The 19,836-nt window shown below is 47.0% G+C and overlaps 1 protein-coding gene across 1 annotated transcript; it reads right to left on the reverse strand.

Moving 5' to 3' along the window:
• Positions 1–3,090: 3,090 nt before the first annotated feature.
• On the reverse strand, positions 3,091–18,932 carry ca8 (carbonic anhydrase VIII). Its single transcript, XM_084446799.1, has 9 exons — positions 18,421–18,932; positions 15,822–16,013; positions 15,360–15,484; positions 13,632–13,727; positions 13,266–13,328; positions 13,076–13,124; positions 12,876–12,988; positions 8,072–8,242; positions 3,091–5,202 (listed from the first exon to the last, which is right to left on the reverse strand). Exons 1-8 carry the CDS (start codon positions 18,491–18,493, stop codon positions 8,108–8,110), a joined length of 846 nt encoding a protein of 281 aa, XP_084302925.1. The 5' UTR covers positions 18,494–18,932; the 3' UTR covers positions 3,091–5,202; positions 8,072–8,107.
• Between the last annotated feature and the right edge of the window lie 904 nt (positions 18,933–19,836).

Raw genomic sequence — 19,836 nt, forward strand, 5'->3', positions numbered from 1 at the left:
ATAGATAGATAGATAGATAGATAGAAAGATAGATAGATAGATAGATAGATAGATAGATAGATAGATAGATAGATAGATAGATAGATAGATAGATAGATAGATAGATAGATAGATAGATAGATAGATAGATAGATAGATAGATAGATAGATAGATGGATGGATGGATGGATGGATGGATAGATAGATGGATAGATTGATGGATAGATGGATAGATGATAGATAGATAGATAGATAGATAGATAGATAGATAGATAGATAGATAGATAGATAGATAGATAGATAGATAGATAGATAGATAGATAGCCTATCAACCTGTGTCTCCTTCCTCTTCCCCTTCCTCCCCCATGACCATTAATCGCTCTCTCCCCCTGCGTTCCCTGCCTGCTCCACCAAGGCCCAGATTACTGTGTCACAGTGCCCCCATCTGGCCAACAGGGGCACTGCAACAGATCCAGCATCGTCAGTGTTGTGCTGTAATAATCCTTGCTAACAGCAGAGGGCAGCATAGACCAGTTTAGTTCAACTTCTCTCTCATCTTAAAATTTTTTTTTTTTTTAAATGCTTCTTTAAAAATAAAAAAATTAAAATAATTATTCATTCGTAAACTGCACTGTAACTTTTATTCTTGTATTTTATTTGTCCTGCATTGTTCTTTTATAATGTGCTTTATATGTCCTTTTATCATGTGTTTCTAATGTCTTGCATGCTTTTAATGCTTCGTGTAAAGCATTTTGAATTGCCTTGTTGCTGAAATGTGCTATACGAGATATTGTTGCCTTGCCTTTAAAATCCAGGACTTCGAGAGTCTCTTTTTATTGGCCACACAGTGAGAATGATTAGCCTGCACCCACACAACACACACAGGCTTTCTTCAGGTGTCGCCGGTGGAAATTGTTCCCAACATTTATCCTGTCCCCAGCCGTCTTCCTCCAGGGGCAGCCAGGAGCAGTGGGCAGCCATCGTTCATCATGGCACTCAAGTCCATGTGCTCAGTCCAAGTCCTGGTCAAGGACCGGTTTGCATGTTTTTAGTGGTGGGTTCGTTTTGGGAAGAAACCCTTGTGAACACGGGGAGACCTTCTTGCTGTGAGGCGACAGTGCCAATCAAGTACTCCGCCACCGTGCCGCACGTGAGCCATTTTGGGGTTCAGTGTCTCTTGCTCAAGGACCCTTCAGCACAACGCCAGCAGCTGGGATTAAACTGGGCCCTTGGGATCGGCAGCCGGCCGCTCTGTCTCCTGAGCTACAGGGCCTCAGAGAGACCTACAGAGCCTGAGAGCTTCCTACAGAGCCTCAGAGAGATCTACAGAGCCTCAGAGAGACCTACAGAGCCACAGAGAGACCTACAGAGCCTCAGAGCGACCTACAGAGCCACAGAGAGACCTACAGAGCCACAGAAAGACCTAAGAGCCTCAGAGAGACCTACAGAGCCACAGAGAGACCTACAGAGCCACAGAGAGACCTACAGAGCCACAGAGAGACCTACAGAGCCACAGAAAGACCTAAGAGCCTCAGAGAGACCTACAGAGCCTCAGAGCGACCTACAGAGCCACAGAGCTGCTGTACCTACAGAGCCTCTGTTTGCTGCGCCCTACAAAGCTCAGTCAGAGGCAGATAAGAACTTTATTGGCCCCCATCTCTATGCTCAACCCTTTATATGAAGCAACTTGTCAAATGTACCCTAACCCACCAATGTGTCCTTATTTAACCCTAGCCCTAGCCCTAAACCCATGTGTCCCTTATTGAACCCTGACCCTAAACCAACGTGTCCCTTATTGAACCCTGACCCTAAACCAACGTGTCCCTTATTTAACCATGACCCTAACCCTAAACCAATGTGTCCCGTATTGAACCCTGACCCTAGCCCTAAACCAATGTGTCCCTTATTGAACCCTGACCCTAGCCCTAAACCAACGTGTCCCTTATTTCAATGTCTCCCTGTCTGACTGTGACTCTCCTGCTCTTTCCACTATAGAAGACTCATTGTAAACATTATTTTTTATGATTTTGACATTTTATACAGTGGGGGCTAATTCTGATAGGCAGGCAAAACAGCTAATAAATCAGTCTCAGAATTGTTTACATATTCTATGTATGCTATATGCTAATTCCTAGAGGGAGGTAGTTTTTGGACCCTGGCCCTGGGCGCCCAGGACTGGACTGGTGTGTCATGAGCCCCAGGCCAGGATCTGATCTGTTTATTTTGCAGACAGGTGTGACGTTAGTACAGTTGGCAGGATCAACCTGTTGTTTTAGAGAGGTTTGTCTGAGAAGCAGTCCCTGAATGAACAAACAAACACACACACACGTTGGCAATCAGCATGCACACACACACACACACACACACACACAAACAATCCTTATAAGTTGTATTCGGATAACACTGTCAGTTTTTGAACAAAGACATATAGGGTTAACATATAGACAGAGTTAACTATATAGCTGAAAAAATATAGACAGAGGGATAGTGTGCTATTTTGGACATTTAGCCTTATTACTAACATGTCTAACATCAGTACAAACATAGAGACCATAATTTCATTGATCGTACAATATTTAACTAGATCGAGATTTTCGTCCAAATTTCTTTACAATGGAAGGAGCGTTGCTCCAGGCTCGTCTGAACCCCTCCCCCGAACCTCTTCTCAGTAGTGGTGAAAAAGAGGCTGGAGCAACGCTAAACACAACGGCTTGTGATACATTTCACAGAACAGCATACTGAGACCGGTAAGATCACACACTGACCTTCCTGATAGTTTTTCTTGAGTTTTTCAACGCGTATTAACATGCCCTGCCCACCTCCATTCTAAAGAAATTTGAGTCCGATGAAAATCTCAATCTAGCTCAATATTTGAGCGATCAATGAAATTATAGCCTCTGTTTCAGATTGATGTTAGACATATCAGAACTAGGGCTAAATGTACAAAATAGCACACTACCCCTTTAACAATGGCTGTGTTTATATGGTAGAGTACTATGATTCCCTGTGCATGATTTAACACATGGAAAAAGGTCTGAAATAATACCAGTTACACACATATCTATTAATGTCAGCGTGATCTTTATTGGTAGTTTACAGTGAGAGCCTGACTAGTATCTTACGTCAGTCTACAAACAAACACGATCAAATTCAAGTCTCTGTCTATTAGAAAGCCTAGTCATGTGGTGTGTGTGTGTGTGTGTGTGTGTGTGTGTCAGTAAGAAGCCCTTGCTTATCCACACACCCTTGTCTTTACACTACACACAGGTGACGTACAGTCATCTAAAACCTCTGCTGGCATCCTATCCACACAATCAAATAAGAAAACAATAATACAAAACCTCCTCCTGCCTAGAGCACATTTATACACGCACGCATAGAGGCTTCTCAAATACAGCATCTCAAACTGGCTTATGGTACAGCTCATCTGAGCATATAGTATAACCCTAACCCCTCCACACTCAATCTGACTATCTAGAATGTTTGGTATATTATGACATAAAATTAGATAACATCATGCCAATATTCACTGCGCTCAGCACAACATGGTTAGGTGGTGGAACATTTCATCAAGATGATTTAAAAAATATATGAAAAAATAAAAACAGTCTACGAACAAATGAAATGTTAAAATCATGGTTTTGTTTCTATAAACCTGAACTTACTAGCTAGCTAGTGTCGTGTATTAATTTGATTAGGCCCTAATTAGACCCAACCCTTTGTTCTAATCAAGATGATATTATACATGTCTATTGAATAAGAGAGTTCAAGCCAGAGCAGCAGAATAGTATCAGGAGAGTATTCATGAGGGAGGGGGAGTCACGAGGAGAATCATGTGAGACACCAGGTGGTCTCACAGAACGAGAAAAAGAAACGTGGAAACGAAAATTTGAAACATTGAAATCAGATAACATTGATTCAGGCAAGAAACATTAAAACAACATAGCGTGGGAAAGCAGGTGTTCTCACATAAACGAGACTGTTCATCAGATAACATTGATTCAAGAATGAATGTACAAATAAATGTTTTTTAAAAATTGGCATGAGTCAGAGACGAAGTTAATGGTGAATTAAAACTGTGAATCAGCTCACCCACCACCAGGGGGAAGCACTTACAATACAGTTTCAATACACCATTAAAGTATTGTCTGGGAACTCTTACCACTAGGGGGAAGCACTTGCAATGTATATGTTAATACACTATTATAATCGTGCCAAATTAGGGGTGTGTTTTAAAAAATGGGTTGTGGTCAAGCTAGAAGGGCGGGGATAACCCAGAGAAGGTATATAAGACGCTGTCACAAGTCAGTCTGTGTGTCATCTCTCGAGAGCCCACCGGTCTTATTGTCTGTTACTGCTGAACATGCAATAAGGCCTGTTGCATCGGATCCAAGTGTTACCAGTGCCTTATTGATTTGACTTCAACTGAACAAAGAACTTTGAAGACTTTAAACAGCTAAAGGCGTCATACACGTCACTAGCCTAATTAAATAACTCTATATCATGTTTTCATGATGCTAGAGTGGTCAGTATGCCTCAGCCCTCTCATGTTGACATTAAGTTCTGAACACTGTGCTCTTGTCATGGAGACATGGAGAGCATTTACACCCAGTAAGCAAATCACAAAAGGGTGTCCTAAATAGCACCCTATTCCCCATTTAGCGCACTACCTTAGACCAGGTCTACTACAATGTCTCTGTCAATGGACAGAATTCTGTTAGAATTAGTGCATCATCAAACCCTTAGTCAACACAGAGAATCCATCATACCATTGGAGCGCTACAGGTTCTGAACAGACTCTGGTCTCAACTAGTGCACAACAGTACGGGGGGGGGGTTGGAAAAGAGCCCAATCAGAGTGCGTTTTTAGCCTTGGCCCCCCTGAACAGCCAATCACGGCGCTTCAGGTTCAGGTGGCAGTCCGAGCCAGCGTGGTGTTGATCAGTCTACACGGGCAGGGAGAAAGAGAGAGATAGAGAGAGAGACAGAGAGAGAGACAGAGAGAGAGACTCAGAGAGAGACAGAGAGAGAGACACAGAGACTCAGAGAGAGACAGAGAGAGAGACTCAGAGAGAGATAGAGAGAGACACAGAGAGAGACAAAGAGGGGGGGCTGAATGGTGTCTCTGTCTTCCTCCATGCCAGGTGAGTTGATCTCCAGGCAGTAAGGTGGTCTCTCCCTCCTCCTCCTCCTCCTCTCTCTTTTTTGTCTCCCTTTGTCCCGTCTGTGAAGAGAAAGAGAAAGAGGGAGTGTGTAGAGAAAGAGAAAGAGGAGTGTGTAGCAGCTGTCGGAGGAGTGCAGCTGGGAGACTGACCCTCAGTCCAGGCTTGGCTAGTGAGGACGCAGGAGGGAACCTTTTATGGGTCCCCTGTTTCTGGTGGGCTGTTTTTGAGAGCTGCACAGTGTTGCGTAAGAGTTTCCACCCTTCTCCACCCCACCTCTTTCCACAGTTCTCCCCACCCTGTTTTACTGATTATGAACAGTCATAAAACGGCTTAATATTGGAGATTTCAGGCATTAGATAAGCACACCAGAGTTAGGGGAGGCGTGCGTGGTTAAGGGGTTGGGGTTCAGACAGTGAGGCAGGTAGAGCAGGGTCAGGGGATTTAATCAAGAACGAAACACAAACAGGGAAGAGACTCACTCTTGACCTCAAATAATTGACCGACTGCTATTGGTAGCAAGTAAAAAAGCCATCACAAAAAACCGGCTCCAGAAAAGTAGTCCTACTGCCAGTCTTTTTGTCAAAATTGTTGAACATTTAGGTTTATTGGAACAGATGGTCTACTCTATAAGGCTTCAAAAAGAGTTGGGGAAAAACGGTGGGGAAAATGGTGTGATTATTTAGCCAATGAAAATGATTCTTTGTACTGATTGTATGTATATGTTTATTAACCCAGTGACCTCATGTATGTTCTTTTCTGTTTCTTTTTTTGGTTGTTGGATGCTCTCAAATGTGATAAACATTTCTAAATAAAAAGTAAAATATATATATATATATATATAATTGACCGACAAAGACAAAGGGAACGCGGGGGCGTACGGTTTATACCCAGGGAGAACAATCAGGGAACGATAAGCAGGTGCACAGCAAGACGAGACGAAGCACAGGGGCAGACGATCAGACAATCGGCCGAGACACAGAACGTGACGGGTAAGGGGACAGAACACCAGCACACGAGGGCAGGGGGAACCAGGGATAGCACCGGGGGAACCGGGACAGGACCAGGAACTAGGACTGGGAGCTGGGACTAGAGAGGGAGGGAGGGGGAGGGGGAGTCTAGGACAGGGGGAGGAGTCTAGGACAGGGGGGGAGTGTAGGACAGGGGGGGGAGTCTAGGACAGGGGGGGAGTCTAGGACAGGGGGGGGAGTGTAGGACAGGGGGGGGAGTGTAGGACAGGGGGGGGAGTGTAGGACAGGGGGGGGGAGTGTAGGACAGGGGGGGGAGTGTAGGACAGGGGGGGAGTCTAGGACAGGGGGGGGGAGTGTAGGACAGGGGGGGGAGTGTAGGACAGGGGGGGGAGTGTAGGACAGGGGGGGGGGGTGTAGGACAGGGGGGGGAGTCTAGGACAGGGGGGGGAGTGTAGGACAGGGGGGGAGTCTAGGACAGGGGGGGGAGTGTAGGACAGGGGGGGGAGTGTAGGACAGGGGGGGGGGGTGTAGGACAGGGGGGGGAGTCTAGGACAGGGGGGGAGTCTAGGACAGGGGGGGGGGAGTGTAGGACAGGGGGGGAGTCTAGGACAGGGGGGGGAGTGTAGGACAGGGGGGGGAGTGTAGGACAGGGGGGGGCCGAAAGTCGCGGGGGCGGAGCCAAGAGTCCGGGCTCAGGGCGGGGAGGTCAGGGGGCGGGCAGGGCGGAGAGGGGCGGTCCGTAACAGTGGTGTGTAACTTCTGTTGACAGAATGTGTGTACTTACTCTCCCCACTCACACCCCCATGATGACCTGCAAACGCTCTCGTTCTCTCCACACCTCCCTTTTCTCTCCATCCCTTCCGTGTTCCTACACCTCCCCGGGCCCCTCAGGTCCGGCACGGACCAACCGCTGAGGTAACGTTATCCCCTTACAGCACGGACAATAGCCCTCTGTCTCTCTCTCTCTCTCCCTCTCTCTCCCTCTCTCTCTCTCTCTCTCTCCTTCACTCCCTCTCTCTCTCTCCTTCACTCCATCTTCCTCCTCTCACTCTACCTTTCTCTCACTCTCCTAATCTCTCTCTCCTCACAGTCCCTCTGACATTCCTCTCACAGTTACACTGTTTCAAAATGGCCGCTCGTCATCTCTACTCAGCCATTTTCTCCTGATCGCAAGGACACAGTCACATAGTAAAGTTACAATGTAGATGCCTTCCTACAGCACATTTACATAAAAGAATCCCTGTATGAAATAAACACAGACAACAACCACAGATCCTAGAGAGTTTTCTCCAGTGCTGAGTGCTCCTGCTAATCCTGTTTTCTGCTGTGCAGCGAAGGCCTACACTCCCTTCCCAGAGTCCTCCATGATGAGCCACATCTCAAAGCTCCCATGAAAATAAGTAATTTGCCTAGTAGTCCCAGGTGTTCCCCAGGGCGCTCTAAAAATAAGTATCCTTTCTCATGCCACAGCGCAGCTGGTCTAAAATAGATATCCCTCCTCAGACAGAAGGCCCAGCTCTAGTCCCAGTTTAGTGAGTGAACTGGGTTAGGTCACACTCTCTCCCTCCTGGCTCCTCTCAAGGGCTTAGTGGCGATCACTCCCACTGGGGAGGCTTGGCCTGCTTCCATTAAACTACAATTCCCAGAGTGCAACTATAATGAAGCCCTGATTATGTAGATCAGAGTATTTTGTATAGCCGTGAAGTCATTGATATCTGTCCGGACAGCAATGTTGCATCAACATAGCGACCTCACAAGAACTCTCAACAAAAGTTTCAGTCCCTGTTTGAAAGTTTGTGAGGTGAGGTGATACCTGTACCGGTAGCTGTTACTACCACCGGAATATACATGATATAAATAAGCTTGTGCTATGACTACTGAATATAACATTAAACTGAATAGAATTTTAAAATGTTATCGATCCCCAAGGGCAGACTGTGTTGAGCAACATGAGTGGTACCTTTGTTGAGGTGTGTCCAGGCCAAAGGGGGCGGGGTCACTGGAAGGCGGCACGCACCGTCCTATCACTGAGGGGCTGGGTGGGCCGGAAATTGTCTCCCAGCAAACCATCATTCCCCTCCTGTAGCTCCGCCCCCTTCACATGTGACCTCAACCTCCGGAACTCCTCGATCTGGGAGAGAGGGATGAGAGAAGAGAGAGGGATGAGAAGAGAGAGGGAGGAGAGAAGAGAGAGGGATGAGAAGAGAGAGGGATGAGAGAAGAGAGAGGGAGGAGAGAAGAGAGGGAGGAGAAGAGAGAGGGAGGAGAAGAGAGAGGGAGGAGAAGAGAGAGGGAGGAGAGAAGAGAGAGGGATGAGAAGAGAGAGGGATGAGAAGAGAGAGGGAGGAGAGAAGATAGAGGGATGAGAAGAGAGAGGGATGAGAGAAGAGAGAGGGATGAGAGAAGAGAGAGGGATGAGAAGAGAGAGGGATGAGAAGAGAGAGGGATGAGAGAAGAGAGAGGGATGAGAGAAGACAGGGAGGAGAGAAGAGAGGGAGGAGAAGAGAGAGGGATGAGAGAAGAGAGGGGGATGAGAAGAGAGGGATGAGAGAAGAGAGAGGGATGAGAAGAGAGAGGGATGAGAGAAGAGAGAGGGGCGAGAAGAGAGAGGGAGGAGAAGAGAGAGGGATGAGAAGAGAGAGGGATGAGAGAAGAGAGGGAGGAGAGAAGAGAGGGAGGAGAAGAGAGAGGGATGAGAGAAGAGAGGGGGATGAGAAGAGAGAGGGATGAGAGAAGAGAGAGGGATGAGAAGAGAGAGGGATGAGAAGAGAGAGGGAGGAGAGAAGAGAGGGGGATGAGAAGAGAGAGGGATGAGAGAAGAGAGAGAGATGAGAGAAGAGAGAGGGATGAGAAGAGAGAGGGAGGAGAGAAGAGAGAGGGATGTAACAAATGGACAGATCTCTCTCTGGGCGGGTGAATAGAGTAGAATAGAAAGTTTATTAGCCATGTGTAACAAGTACAGGTACATTGGAGTTCTTGTCATCACTTGTCCTTACAGTATCTTATCAGTGCTGATCACTTCCTCATTCCAGTCCCAGGTACTCAGATATACATTTAAAGGTTCCCAAACTTTCCAAAACAAAACATTTACCAAAACATTCATGGCCATAATTAAGATGGATGCGTAAGTGGAGACCAGCGATGAGATCACCAGGTGTGTGGAGAGACCAGCGATGAGATCACCAGGTGTGTGGAGGACCAGGATGAGGGGATGAAGATGGGAGGGCCGTCTGTGGACGACCCCATGATGATGAAACTGGCCACTTAATATATTGTCGTCTATCAGTATCATCCTCATCATACTGTACTTATCCCTCCGATTATGGGTGCATGGGTGACTATGTCTGTGTCCATGATGTAGGCATGTTATTAAGAATAAAATAGAATAGAAAGTTTATTAGCTATGTGTACAGTACCAAGTACAGGTACATTGGAATTATTGTACAGTAATCGCTTGCCCTTACAGTATCTTATCAGTGCTAATCAGTTCCTCTTTCCAGTCCTAGATACTCAGCTAAACATTTAAATGTTCCCAAACTGGAAATTTACTATACTATCCGTCATCTATCAGTCTATTAGAATCATCCTCATCTACTCAACCATGTACAGACTCAGCGACCATCAACTAGAGATCGAAAAAGGTCGTTATAAGAAGGAATGAAAACCCAGAGAACTGAGAATCTACAAACACTGTTCTTCAGGGGAAATAGAAACCGAGGTCCATTTTCTCCTCTTCTGCCCCCTATACCTGCCTGTCAGAGAGGCCTTCCGACCCCCTATACCTGCCTGTCAGAGAGGCCTTCCTACCCCCTATACCTGCCTGTCAGAGAGGCCTTCCTACCCCCTATACCTGCCTGTCAGAGAGGCCTTCCTACCCCCTATACCTGCCTGTCAGAGAGGCCTTCCTACCCCCTATACCTGCCTGTCAGAGAGGCCTTCCTACCCCCTATACCTGCCTGTCAGAGAGGCCTTCCTACCCCCTATACCTGCCTGTCAGAGAGGCCTTCCTACCCCCTATACCTGCCTGTCAGAGAGGCCTTCCTACCCCCTATACCTGCCTGTCAGAGAGGCCTTCCTACAACAGGTTACAGCAGCAGACTCCTTATATCAGAGGAAAACATGGGATGAACTTTTGAAACTCTGTCTAGGAGAAGATCCACGATTCACACATTTAGCTGCACAATATATAACACTGCCATGATATTAGAGAAAAACATGAATGTTAATTAATATATTACATAATCTGATTATATTATTTTGTATCTATATCTATATCTATATATATATATATATATATATATATATATTTCTTACGTTTTATTTTAATTTAATTTTGTTTAATTTTGTTTTATTATTTTATTAATAATATATTATTATTTTAATGTATATATCATTATCTCTCCGGTTAATACTCCATTGGATTGCATTCACAAATGTAACATATTTTATGTAATGAATGTGTATATGTGTATGTCATATGTATGTATATGTACATAATTGTGTATTATTATTCTGCTTTGGCAACAACGGTTAATTACCATTCATGCCAATAAAACTTATTTGATTACTCATCCCATCCGATCATGGATGACAATGTCTGTGTCCATGATGTAGGCAGAGCAATAAAATAAGTATACAGTTGTGCATAGTGTTCAATTGTTCGAGTGTTGTCAGGTGTTGGATCAAATGTTCAAGTGTTCAAGTGTGCAGTAGTGCAGAGTCTGTTGTTGTCTATTGCATAGATGAGGTGCTCAAAGTGTCCAGTGATCAGTTGTTGGTCCAGGGGGGGCAGAGGGTAGGGGGCCAACGGGGGGTTGGGACGGGGTCAGCATGGCCAGGGGAGAGGGACTGAGAGACCGGTCCTTCAGAGCAGACCAGTCCCGGGGGGGGGGGGGGGGGGGGGGGGGTTACTGTCCAGCCAGAGGGGTGGTGGGGGGAGATAATGGGTCATTATGTGTCAGTCTACCACAGCTGTTGGCTGTTGAGGGTTGACGGGTCAGAGAGATGGAGGAGAGAAAGAGGGATGATGGGGAGGAAGGAGAGGGATGGAGGATGAGAGAGAGTAAGGGATAAGATAAGAGCTGGGAAAAAAAGATCTCTCTCTCTCTCCCTCTCTCTCTCCCCCCCCCCCTCTCCCTCTCTCTCTCCCTCCCTCTCAACAAGCAATTGTGGTTTCCCAAAATAAACATGGTAGCCGGATCTAGTGTCTAGCACTGCAGGATTTTACAGCTTTGGCATAAAACCAGCCAACCCGCCTCTCAGAGTAACCTAGCACTCACCACACTCACAGTCATTAGCGATCAATATCAGGGGTCTGTTTGACTTATCCACACTGAAGACTCACAGGTTCTGACTGGGTGTGAGAAGCATGGAGGCTCTTCTAAACGCCCAGGCCTCACTAGTGTGGATAAGTATGTGGGTATTTATTCTATTCAATTAATTACACTTTAAACAAAGAATTATCTGTGTGGTTATGGACCACTAGTTGGGATTCAGCTATTAACTCCTTCAGATAGTGAACCCTTTGTTTGTTTACTTGGTGGGTGGGTTGCCATGGGCAGGAAACATGGAGGACATTTAAAACAGCTGTGTCAACTGCTATAAAACAATGCCCTGGTCCGAGGAGGAGGAGGAGGAGGAGGAGGAGGAGGAGGAGGAGGAGGAGGAGGAGGAGGGTGGTTTTAAAGTCACAAGTTTGAAGTGTGCAGTTCTCTACTGGCCTTTCCTGACCTTTCCTTTGCCTGCCTAGACTCCCAGGCTCTTTAAAGGGGAATTCAACCGAAGTTAACAAAGATACTGTAGACAGACAGACAGACAGACAAGCAGGAAGGCAGACAGACGGACAGACAGACAGACAGACAGACATGCAGACAGACAGACAGACAGACAGACAGACAGACATGCAGACAGGCAGACCGGCAGACAGACAGACAGACAGACAGACAGGAAGGCAGACATGCAGAGAGACAGACACAGACAGACACATTGATTGTGATGAGAGGTGGTCTTGTGGGCCTGGGACAGAGAGGACGGCCAGTATCGACCAGATACAACTAGGGGTGTGACGATACACCAATATCACGATACGATACACTAATATCACGATACGATACACTAATATCACGATACGATACACTAATATCACAATGCGATACGATACACGATATTGGGTTGACGATAACAATACGATACAATACACTAAGGGCAGGTGTGAAGTGCTGCAGTAGCGCTGCTGTTCACACCAATAGTGCATTTCTCCACATCTCTACTCCACTACACTTTGTGAATTTAGAGCTTAACTGTTGTAATATCATGGATAGGCCTAGAAGACAAACAAAAGACATGTTTGTTACCAGCGTTGTGTAGCCAGCGTTCACTGATATACAATAAACATATCACGATATTGTTTTCACCTTGGCGATACGTATTGTGACATTTCTGTATCGCGATATATTGTGGCACGATATATTGTTACACCCCTAGATACAACCTACCTGACTGGGAGGCTGAGGAGGTGTTTCAGAAGCTCAGGTCTTACGTTTATAAGTTATGAGTCAGGGTAGATGTCAAATCAATTGTGTAACCTCAACTGTATCAAAACATATGTCTGTAAACTGGCTTGTGGGTAATGTAATCCTAGATATGTCTGTTAGATGGATTGTGGATAATGCAATCTTACCTGAATGTGTGAAATGTTTGTGGGTAGTGTAGTTTTATCTGTATTTGTGTATCCCTCAGATGGATTGTGGGTAATGTAGTCCTACCTGTATCTGTGAGATGGTAAGAGGGTAGCGATAGAGGATCCAGGTGACGTTCTCACTACAAGGGGGCGTGGTCAGGGAGCCGTCATACACCCAATAGTCTCTCAGGAGGGGGTCTGAGGGGAGGAGCCACACTGTAAATATCTACCGCTATGATGCTTCAGCCCAAATCCATGAGCGTTAAAACATGTGGAGACGCTCACCAGGTAGTAAAGTGTTGGGATTAAAGCACGGTATGATCTTTGTCTTTCCCTAAAAAAACAAAAAAGGTTATGGTAGTTATCCAATCACAGACTTCCATCTCTCAATTGCTAAACCAAACGTGAAATGTACGGTTAGGAAAGGCAATCTGATGGGACAAACAAAATGTCCGCCGGACGCAGGGGCTCTTGCCTTGTACTGCAGGTCCTGTAGGACCTCTGTGATGGCCTTCAGACCCAGGTGCTCCTTCCCTATCTAAGAGACAAGACAGGAGAAATGAGCTACAAGATGTTGCATGCTATGTTCTCCTGGGTTTTTGGTAAAATGGTAAATGGTCTGCACTTATATAGCGCTTTTATCCAAAGCACTTTACAATGGCATCTCATTCACCCATCAATGGCGGCAGCTGCCATGCAAGGCGCTAGTCTGCTCATTGGGAGCAATTTGGGGTTTTGGTCAGCACAAACAAAAAGTGGATATCCGCTATATTATGTTGAATATTATGGGGAGGAAGACCCTTGTTGAGACCATATTAGGACGTCTCTAGCTGATGGATACCTGCACGAACAGAGCGATGGTCAGGACCCCGTTGTTCTTCCCCAGGGCCTCGTCCACGCTGTTGAACAGGGTGCTGTTCCAGTGGATCAGGTGCAGCTGCAGGATCAGCACACAAAGGGTTAACACTGCTGGACCGACACACACTGGGTTAACACTACCGGACCGGCACGCAAAGGGTTAACAGTACCGGACCGGCACACAAAGGGTTAACACACAAAGGGTTAACACAGAAAGGGTTAACACACAAAGGGTTAACACACAAAGGGTTAACACAGAAAGGGTTAACACACAAAGGGTTAACACACAAAGGGTTAACACACAAAGGGTTAACGCAGCAGCTTCTTGTTTTAGGGCTCATAAGCGCCTCTTATCACACACACCCTCTATCAACAACGGGACTGTAAACCTGTAGAATCCTGAATCCTAAGCTGAGCTCCAGGGAGAACTGGCCCGCTGGAACAACACTGCATCAGCCAGCGCAGGGGTGAAAGGTCAACTATTGAAAGGTCAACTATTAGGAGCCCACATCATAACAAGCCTATTTACTAGAGGTGGGAATCACAGGGTAGCTCACAATACGATAACCTTACGATATTTAGTCCCCGATACGGATGGTATCATGACACAGCGATTCTGTGATAGTCGATACATTGTGAGACGATTCATCAACGATACGTCATGGTGTCTGTGTTGACTGAAGAAGAAATACCACTATCAAGGCAAAAAGCAGGAATGATGTGTTTTATTCATTCACTGCAGCGTTGTTGTTGTTGGTTGTGGTGAACAATGAAACAAACCATACATGACATCTGTCTTACTCATAGTCTCAGTGTCTCTAACATAAACACACACTGACCGCAGCTTGTCCACGTGTGCTGCCATCATTCCAATATAAGACACTGTGCTAAAAGACCGAACAGCCCAGAAAGCAGGAGTTAAAATATTTAAAGGAAGAACTTGTCAACCCCCCCCCACCCACCCCCCAGCCAAAAAATAAGGAAGTGTACTTCAGAAGTGCTGGAGAGAGCCATGGCAACTGAGCTGAGGTCACCCAGCTCAAAAGTATACTGAAGAAGAATTCTCTCCCTCTACCCTCTCTCTCACACACACACACACACACACACACACACACACACACACACAAACACAACACACACACACACACACACTCCCTGGCAAAACAACACTTGTTTTTCATTCGACAGCCAATATTTCGGCCCGTAGGTAACATTGAGCAATGAGAACACCATGTGCAAATGTTTGTGTGTAGCGAGAGAAGAATAAGTTGACGTGTTTTTCCATCATAAAGATGATATATTCTAACTGGGAGGGTTTCAGAGCCCCATGAGAACATCCTCCACGTCTGACTGACTGACTGAGCTGTGGCTCTGACCTTCAACCAACCACACACACCTCCATGGTCACTGCCTTGATGTTGGCGCTGCGTGTGTGTGTGTGTGTGTGTGTGTGTGTGTGTGTGTGTGTGTGTGTGTGTGTGTGTGTGACCCATACCTCCATGGGGAAGGCCTTGATGTTGGCACTGCGTGTGTGTGTGTGTGTGCGCGTGCGTGCGTTAATACATATGTGTGTGTGTGTGTGTGTGTGTGTGTGTGTGTGACCCATACCTCCATGAGGAAGGCCTTGATGTTGGCGCTGTGTGTGTGTGTGTGTGTGTGTGTGTGTGTGTGTGTGTGTGTGTGTGTGTGTGTGTGTGTGTGTGACCCATACCTCCATGGGGAAGGCCTTGAAGTTGACCGTGTGTTCCGAGCCTCGCTGGTTCTCCTTGCCCCAGTGAAAACGCACCTCATGCAGCTCGTACTCATGGTCACTCGGCAACGGGCCACCAGTAACCACTACAGACAGGAAACCCGGAGCATTGTGGGTAGGTAAACACAGGAAGTGTAGACCACAGAAAAAGAACAGAATAACTAGATTTATCTGGCTTTATTCTACTTTTCAAATCACAGTTTTGCACTGCCCTTATAGGATGGTACCTCACATCCCGCAATCGTGAAAAGTTTATGCAATTTACATTTTAAAAGACTGGAATAGTTTAAGAAGTCCTCTACACATGGGCTGTGTGTGTTTGTGTGCGTGTGTTTGTGTGCGTGTGTGTGTGTGTGTGTGTGTGGCTGTTTCCCTGTGACTCTGAGCCTGGTAACAGCAGCTTTCCAGATGGGAGGACGGCACCTGATTTTGACCTCAGCATGATGCGTACGGTGTGTCCATCGTTGATGACCTCACAGTCGCGGCAGACCACGTAGTTGGGGCTGAGGCCCCTGTCCAGCAGGGAGGGGTCAAAGCACGCCTCGCGGGAGTTCAGGTTGATGGGAGACTGGTACTCTCCGTTCGCGTCAGGGAACAATAGACCCCATTCCACACCTGGCAACACACACACACAAACACACAAACACACTCAGATCTGTCATTCCTGTGTAACTGAGTTTGTGAGGTAATGTATCACAGCTGTATAGTTGCCATCAGTCAAACTGTTCCTCCTCCTCTTCTCTCCCTCTATCTGTCCCTCCCCTCTTTCTCTCATTCCCTCCCCTCTTTCTCTCACCCCCTCTCCCCATTCTCTCCCTCCTCTCTCTCCCTCTCCCCATTCTCTCCCTCCTCTCTCTCCCTCTCCCCATTCTCTCCCTCCCCTCTCCCCATTCTCTCCCTCCTCTCTCTCCCTCTCCCCATTCTCTCCCTCCCCTCTCCCCATTCTCTCCCTCCCCTCTCCCCATTCTCTCCCTCCTCTCTCTCCCTCTCCCCATTCTCTCCCTCCTCTCTCCCTCTCCCCATTCTCTCCCTCCTCTCTCTCCCTCTCCCCATTCTCTCCCTCCTCTCTCTCCCTCTCCCCATTCTCTCCCTCCTCTCTCTCCCTCTCCCTCCTCTCTCCCTCTCCCCATTCTCTCCCTCCTCTCCCTCCTCTCTCCCCATTCTCTCCCTCCTCTCTCTCCCTCTCCCCATTCTCTCCCTCCTCTCTCCCTCTCCCCATTCTCTCCCTCCTCTCTCCCTCTCCCCATTCTCTCCCTCCTCTCTCTCCCTCTCCCCATTCTCTCCCTCTCCCCATTCTCTCCCTCCTCTCTCTCCCTCTCCCCATTCTCTCCCTCCTCTCTCCCTCTCCCCATTCTCTCCCTCCTCTCTCTCCCTCTCCCCATTCTCTCCCTGCAGTCCTACCGTAGCGGTCTACTGTACGCACGTCTACCAGGAAAGCGTTCCCCTGTAGGGAAGCAGCCGTGAACTAGTTCACCTGTTTCACTCACACCTTTGTGTTTTGGTCCGCACCTCTCCATCCTCCACATCTCATAGTTCAGAGACAAAGGCTGTTTTCAAAGGGATTCTCTCTCATTCATCTTCCCTCCGCTTTCCGACGCGATCCACGGCAGGAGGTGCGGAGAAACGGCGCCGCACTATCTGATCGAACCGACCTTTGAATGCTGACCGTGACCCCTTGCTGACACCTCCTTCCTCCCGTCACCCTAAGTTACACCCCCCCCGGGCCTCCCACGCACCCCCCTCGACCTCCTCTCTCTCCTCACCCCTTCGACCCTCTCCCTGTCTGTGGATGAATACAAAGCCATTGTGAACTGACCTCTCACACTGTAGCCTGTAATTGGGTTAATGGAGGCAGGGGTTGGGCTGGGAGAGGGAGAGCAGGCCGGGTGGCTCAGAGAGCATGTGCGGGAACAATGGCGGCGTTCTGAAGCCAAGCCGAGAGGTCGTCAAAAGAGCCGATAAGTCAGCACACCCAGCACATGGTCAAGTTACAGACCACCGTACACTCTCCGGAAAAAAGGCTCGCTTATAGTCTGTCCCTGTAGGGAAACTCTCTGAAAAACCTGTTTGAAAATGCTTTAAACCCGTTTTGCAAACAAAACAAGCAACAAAAAAGGTTTCTAAAGGTATTTTTTTCTAGAGGGTTCCCCTTCAGGGACAACAGAAGAACCCTTTCAGATCATTTTTCTGAGAGTGTGGTTCTCTCACTTCCTTCCCTCCCCTAAGACGAGTCTCTCTGCCTGGACAGAAGTTTATATATCTTGATATCCTATGAATAACAGCATAGACGTCAACCTCTACGAGCTCTGTATTAGGAAGCCGAGTCTGACCTGTGTCTGTGTGTATGACTTCAAATCACACTAAAGACTTTCTTCAGTGGCTGTAAACCTTGGCTCCTCTGCGCTCTCACAGTCAAAGGGGTTTTCACCATCACACAATACACACAATGGTGCCCTGGACGGGAGCTGTTCAAGCCCTAGAACCATCAAAGCACGCGGGCCACCGCACGAGTCTCCCCCAGAATACTAACGCATGGGTGGGACTGCAGAATATCAAGTTCAGCCTAAACTCTGGGCCTACGCAGACCTGACTTACATGATGAAATTACCCTCAAATGACAGCTTTATCAAGTTACTCTAATCTTTACCATGCATATCGGCTTTGTGTGGGTGTACGTGTGTGTGTGTGTGTGTGTGTGTGTGTGTGTGTGTGTGTGTGTGTGTGTGTGTGTGTACATGTCAGGAAGTCTGTCAGTGAGAGAAAGTAAGACACTTTCAAACTATTTCTTAGCAGGAGGAATCTATTTCACAATTAGTGTATACACAATCAGTATACTGTACAAAGTAGGTGAGGAGTGAGTACTTTTCCCTCATGAAGTCTCGCTATGCGAGAAAATGTGTCAAAACATTAAGCGATATGATAATGGAATCATTGTTTGATGAATGACAAGGTCATACTGAGGCCTACTGTATATTGTATCAAAGCTTTTCTCAGTAATAATTCCTCCAGCCAGGGCTCCTACCTTCCTCATAGCCCCAGTCCAGCTCATCGTTCCCAGGGATGTAGTCCGTCTCCTCAATCACGCTGTCGGCCATGGCTGGACCAGCACAGAGCAGGACTTCTCTCAGGTTTGCACCGGAGCTGTGGACAGGTTCTTCTCTCTCTCTCTCTCTCTCTCTCTCTCCTCTGCAGGAACTTTTCTCTTTCTCCCCTCTCTTGATCTTTCAATCTCTCTTCTGTTACAATCTCTCCTTCTCTCTCTCTCCTTTAATCTTTTTCTCTCTGTCTCGCTATCTTTCTCTCTTTATCTCTCTATATCTCTCTTGAGTAATGCTGCTAACCTCCCAGCTCTGGTGGATGTGATATTCTCCTCTCTCTCTCTCTACCTCGCTTCCCTTTCAAATCCACTCTTACCGTCAAATCAAGCTGTGCTTCAACTTATCCCCTCACACACAATTTCTTTCTTTTTCTACCTCCCTCCCTCCCTATCTCTCTTTCTCCCTATCTCTCTCTCTCTCTCGTGTTGTGTATCCAGCCCTCGCTGCTCTGCTCTCTACAGTAGCTCCAGATCACTGCCAGCTGAGTTTCAAAACTCTCTAATGTCATCCGCTGCTGGTCCCGCCCCCAAACAGACAGAGAGCCTCGGATTGGAGCCTCGGACAAATGCCTGTCAAAGCATCTACACAGCCTTGCGATTCATCAGGGTGTAAGGAAAGAGAGAGACTGTGTGTGTGTGTGTGTGTGTGTGTGTGTTTGTGTGTGTGTGTGTGTGTGTGTGTGTGTGTGTGGAATGTTGGCAGTAAGGCCAAAGTGATGTTTTTCTTGGACATGAGGCCACATATCTTGCCCAGGGGTGAAGGAAACAGGAGAGGTTGAGACAACACACTAAAAATGAGGGAGAAAGAATGATGGAGAGAGAGAGGAAAGAGGGAGAGAGAGAGCGAGAGAGAGAGAGAGAGAGGAGAGAGGGAAAGGGGGTTATTTCTATAATCCTAATGTTTCACATGTTGTGAAAAGAAACCGTCAGCAGTTGAAACCTTTAACATTTCCTTTTTTTCTGTTTCCGTGTTTGACTGACAGAGGCGTCTATATGCAGAGCTTAACAGAGCTGTTTTGTTAAGGCCTTCTGGTTCAGAGGAGCTGCAGTCGAATGACAGGTCTCACCAGGTGTCATTGAGCCAAAGGGCTTCTACAGAAGTCTGGTTAATTGCCTAATATTGTGTAATAGGAGCTCACCTTGAACCTCATTGTCTGAAGACTAGATCGTATAATTGCCAACTCTGACAGTAACTCTAATGAGGACATCTTTCTCCTAGGAGACCAGACTGTGATGTTCAGACAATTGGGTTTAAAATAGCATATAGCTTTTAGCCTGATAACCCCGTTTGGCTGAAAATACACCACAGGTATTTTAAGATTGATCTCCTTTTTCTATATT

This window comes from Borostomias antarcticus (assembly GCF_949987555.1).
Source record: "Borostomias antarcticus genome assembly, chromosome: 12".
Taxonomy (NCBI): Eukaryota; Metazoa; Chordata; class Actinopteri; order Stomiiformes; family Stomiidae; genus Borostomias; species Borostomias antarcticus.

What these genes read in the sequence shown, in the direction of transcription:
- ca8 (XM_084446799.1), bottom strand. Translation starts at nt 18,493, where the DNA reads ATGGCCGACAGCGTGATTGAGGAGACGGACTACATCCCTGGGAACGAT. An exon ending in CCATCGCTCTGTTCGTGCAG is followed by an intron (nt 13,329 to 13,631) that starts GTATCCATCAGC and finishes CTTGTCTCTTAG; the next exon opens with ATAGGGAAGGAGCACCTGGG. An exon ending in TACAGGACCTGCAGTACAAG is followed by an intron (nt 13,125 to 13,265) that starts GCAAGAGCCCCT and finishes TTGTTTTTTTAG; the next exon opens with GGAAAGACAAAGATCATACC.